Genomic DNA, 3,554 nt, shown 5'->3' with positions numbered 1-3,554 from the left:
AGGTTGCCCAGGGAAGCTGTGGATGCCCCATCCCTGGAGGTGTTCAAGGCCAGGCTGGATGAGGCTTTGAGCAACCTGGGCTAGTGGGAGGGGTCCCCACCCATGGCAGCGGGTGGCACTGGGTGGGCTTTGAGGTCCCTTCCCACCCAAACCACTCTGGGACTCCATGATTCCCTGTGCTGCGGTGCTGCAGCAAGCTGGGGCTGAGGTTTGGTTTTAATTCCCATGAATTTCCCGCTGTGACTCCAGCAGATGAATGCGTTTAAGTTATGCTTGTTAATTAAAGCTGGGCCTGACCCCGAGGAGCATTTGGGGTTTCTTCCCACGGGATCAGCCCTGTCTGGTTGAACGAACCCCCAGGACGGCGGCAGCGTGTCCCTCGGGACGGTGCCAAGCTGTGTCAGCAGAGGCAGCGGCCACGTTGGCTGTTCAGAAACACGAGTGCCCGGCCCGGGAGCTTATGAGCCAAGTAAACACAAAGGCCCCAGTGAGAGGGGAAACTGAGGCACAGTGACCCGTTCTTGGCTATAAAAAGCAGAAAGAGCACCAGAGCTGGAAGTGAGTCCATCCCGGGCTGTCAGAGCCCTTCCCCTCGCTCCTGTCCTCGGGATGCCGAGTCCTCTCCCATGTCACATCCTAACGAACCAGCTTTCTCCAGGCACTCACTGACGGGTTTGTTTCCTTCAGGTCCCTTGGCTCCATGCGATCTACGCCCTGCTCGGTGCCGTCATCTTCACCATGGTGAGTGGTGCCGGTCGTGGGGTCCGGGAGTGTGCTGGGGGAAAATTAAGAAAAAAATAAATGTTGTTAGCCGTGAAAGGTGCTCGGGGAAGGGAGAGGAGCAAGTTGCGGGGTTGCAGAGAGCTCCTCATCCTCCAGCTCCTCGTGAGCAGCAATTAGCGCCGTGACCTCAGCCTTGTCCTGAGCGGTGCCGGCGTACGTGCCGGCGTCGGCGCAGAGCTCGGTGCGATTGGCAAACCCGCGCCGCGTGCGCAATCCGGGCGGGAGCAGCGGGAAGCGTTGTAGGGACGGGGGAGAAGCTGAGGCTGAGCTTCGAGACGGCCACGGGACCAGGACCACAGGGTCCGGGGGAACCTGGGGATGGGATGGGATAGGATGGAATGGGATGGGGCTGTGGAGCAGAGAAATGCCGGTTCAGGGCTGGATGAGGGGGAGAAGCCCAGGGACCGGGCTTGAGTTTGGGATGGAGGGCTGTGGGGAAGGGTCAGTGGGGGAAGGAGCCCCGGAGCCGGGCAGCTCCCCCAAGGAAAGGCGGAAAGTCTCCATCCGTCCCCTTGGCTGCTCGTCGCCCGTGGCTCCTGCCTCTTCCCGGAGCAAGTCCCGGCAGTGCTGCGCTCGCCGTGCGGGCGTGGGAGGTGTCTGGGAAGACGCTTGGCGTTCCCTCGAGGTGGGGGTCAGGAGGAGGCTGCCCGGGGGCTCAGGGAGGTGCCATTGGGCACGGTGTGAATAGGAGCGGTTGAGCAATCCCATTTATTAGCTGTAATAAAGTCCTTTCAAGTGAGCTCGGATATTTTTTCCGTGATTCACCATTAAAGGCTGCTCTGTAAAATACAAGTCGGCTGAACAGCTTTTAATTACCCACAAACTCCAGGCAGAGCCCCGGCTGGTGGAGGCGATGGCGGAGATGCCTCCAGCCCCCCGAAGCTCCCTGCCGGGGTGTCCATCGTGGGCTGGGGTAACCAAGGGAGCGAAGTGTGATGGGAGCTCGTTGGGCTCAAAGCCGCACACCCCAGCGCAGGTTTTCCTGCGGTTGGAGCCCGTGTTTGTCCCCACGGGGGCCATGTCCCTGCAGGCGGCTGGGCTGTGGGTCCCCACCGCGATGGTGGGATCTGCCCCGCGCTCGGGTGGGTTGGGACATCGGAAGGCGCCGGATCCCCTCTGCAGCCCGCGGTGCTGCCTGGGAGATGGGTTTTCCTGCTCTTTGTTGTTCCACTGGTGCTGCTGCTGCAACGCCACCGTGTCACCTGGCCGGGGTTCCTGAGCTGGGGGGGGTCTGGGAATAACAAGCTGTAGGGACTGGATGAGGATGAAGTGGGAGAACTGTTCTGGAGCTGCTCCTGGGACGGGTTTGGGATGGACAGAGCAGGAGGGAAGCAGCCTGGAGCAATAGCTGGGCTCAGGGTTTGATATCAAGAGTGAAACGGAGGAAGGGGAATGTTGCAGCCTGGTCAGTGCATTGCTCTGAGCTTTTAAATTGCCCATAAAAAGCAGCAGCATGTGTGTTCTGGGCACAGTGAGGCGACTGGGAGAGCTCCTGTCCTCGGAGCAGCTCTGGCCCCCGGTGCCGAACTCCCCGTGACTGCTGTTGGGTTTCTCCTCTTTCCCCGCAGTTCCTGGCGTTTGACACCCAGATGCTGATGGGGAACCGTCGGTACTCGCTGAGCCCGGAGGAATACATCTTCGGCGCCCTCAACATCTACCTGGACATCATCTACATCTTCTCCTTCTTCCTCCAGTTCTTTGGCTCCAGCCAGGAGTGAGCGCAGCCGGGCGGTGTCTTCTCCTTGCTGGCAAGATGCAAGTGTTTAAGAAAAAAAAATATTAAAAGAAGAGGAAAAAGGGGGTTAAAAGAAAAACCAACCTAAACCAACCCACCCTGTCTGGCCCTCTAGCCGGCTCCACTCCATCGGCTGAGCAAAGCCCCGGGTTCCTCACGCAGCTTGTACATACGCTGTCGGGCCCCTGTGACCCCGAAGCAAAGCTGGGCTTCAGTGTCGTGTCTCTCCTGCTCCCTCCGCTCCTGCTGAGATCCGACCAGACCAGAGACCGGGAGGTGTGAGACCAGGATCCTCTTTTCCCCGGAGGCTGTCGGAGCTGCCTGCCCGAGCCCTGCACATCCCGGGATGCTGAAGTGCTGAAAGGGAAAAGAACGTTAAGGGGAGAAGAGTCAGGGATTTCGCTGGGATCCTGGCAGGAAAACCAGCTGAACAAAGGGGAAAGGCGAGGGGAACGCTTGCTTCCCCCTGTTTCTTTCCTGCATTTGTCTGGAGCCTCGTGGCCCCTGCAGAGATCTGATCCCCACGGCGCTTTCGGAAGTGTGAGCTCAGGATCACGTATGGATGTCCCGGCGATCGCTCCTCTGGGCCGGTGGGAACCTGCTGTTCAGGACGTTCTGTCTCCCCAAGGACACCCCGAATGTCCCGCAGGAAGAATTCTGCATCCTTTGAACCCGGCCGTGGGGCTGAGCCGGCGCTTTCTCCCCTCCCCAAGTGAGGCAGCGGGACCACGGGCGGTGGGCTCCCTCCCACCCGGGGGGGACGCGTGCGTCAGCGCTTCCCCGGAGGGCTGCGATCCCACGGGAGGATGTTGGCAGAGGAGTGGAAAGAGGCTGAGCGTTGGAGCCCGTGCAAAGACCCGACACCTCCTGACCCCGCGACCCATCGTGAGGACCTGGAGCCATCATGACATCTCGGTGGCTGCAGATCAACGGTCCCAAGTGGTGACAACCCAGAGACCGAGGGCAGGCGAACACCGACATCGCCTCATCCTCTCGCTCCGGCCGTTTCCCATGGTGCTCTCCCAGCCGGGGACGT

At 60.5% G+C, this 3,554-nt stretch overlaps 1 protein-coding gene across 1 annotated transcript in view; it reads left to right on the top strand.

Moving 5' to 3' along the window:
• Positions 1–2,696, top strand: part of LOC104461013 (protein lifeguard 2-like) — a gene marked incomplete at its 5' end in the record, with an annotated part of 7,585 nt that extends 4,889 nt beyond the window's left edge. The window contains 2 exons of the mRNA XM_010072438.1: positions 688–741; positions 2,352–2,696. Of these exons, the coding sequence (XP_010070740.1) occupies positions 688–741; positions 2,352–2,501 (204 nt within the window). The remainder of the gene's footprint in view (positions 1–687; positions 742–2,351) is intronic.
• Between the last annotated feature and the right edge of the window lie 858 nt (positions 2,697–3,554).

Source organism: Pterocles gutturalis, unplaced genomic scaffold (genome assembly GCF_000699245.1).
Source record: "Pterocles gutturalis isolate BGI_N339 unplaced genomic scaffold, ASM69924v1 scaffold8957, whole genome shotgun sequence".
NCBI classification, from domain to species: Eukaryota; Metazoa; Chordata; class Aves; order Pterocliformes; family Pteroclidae; genus Pterocles; species Pterocles gutturalis.
The sequence above is the reverse complement of the archived record's forward strand: the minus strand, read 5'-3'. Positions and strand labels throughout refer to the sequence as shown.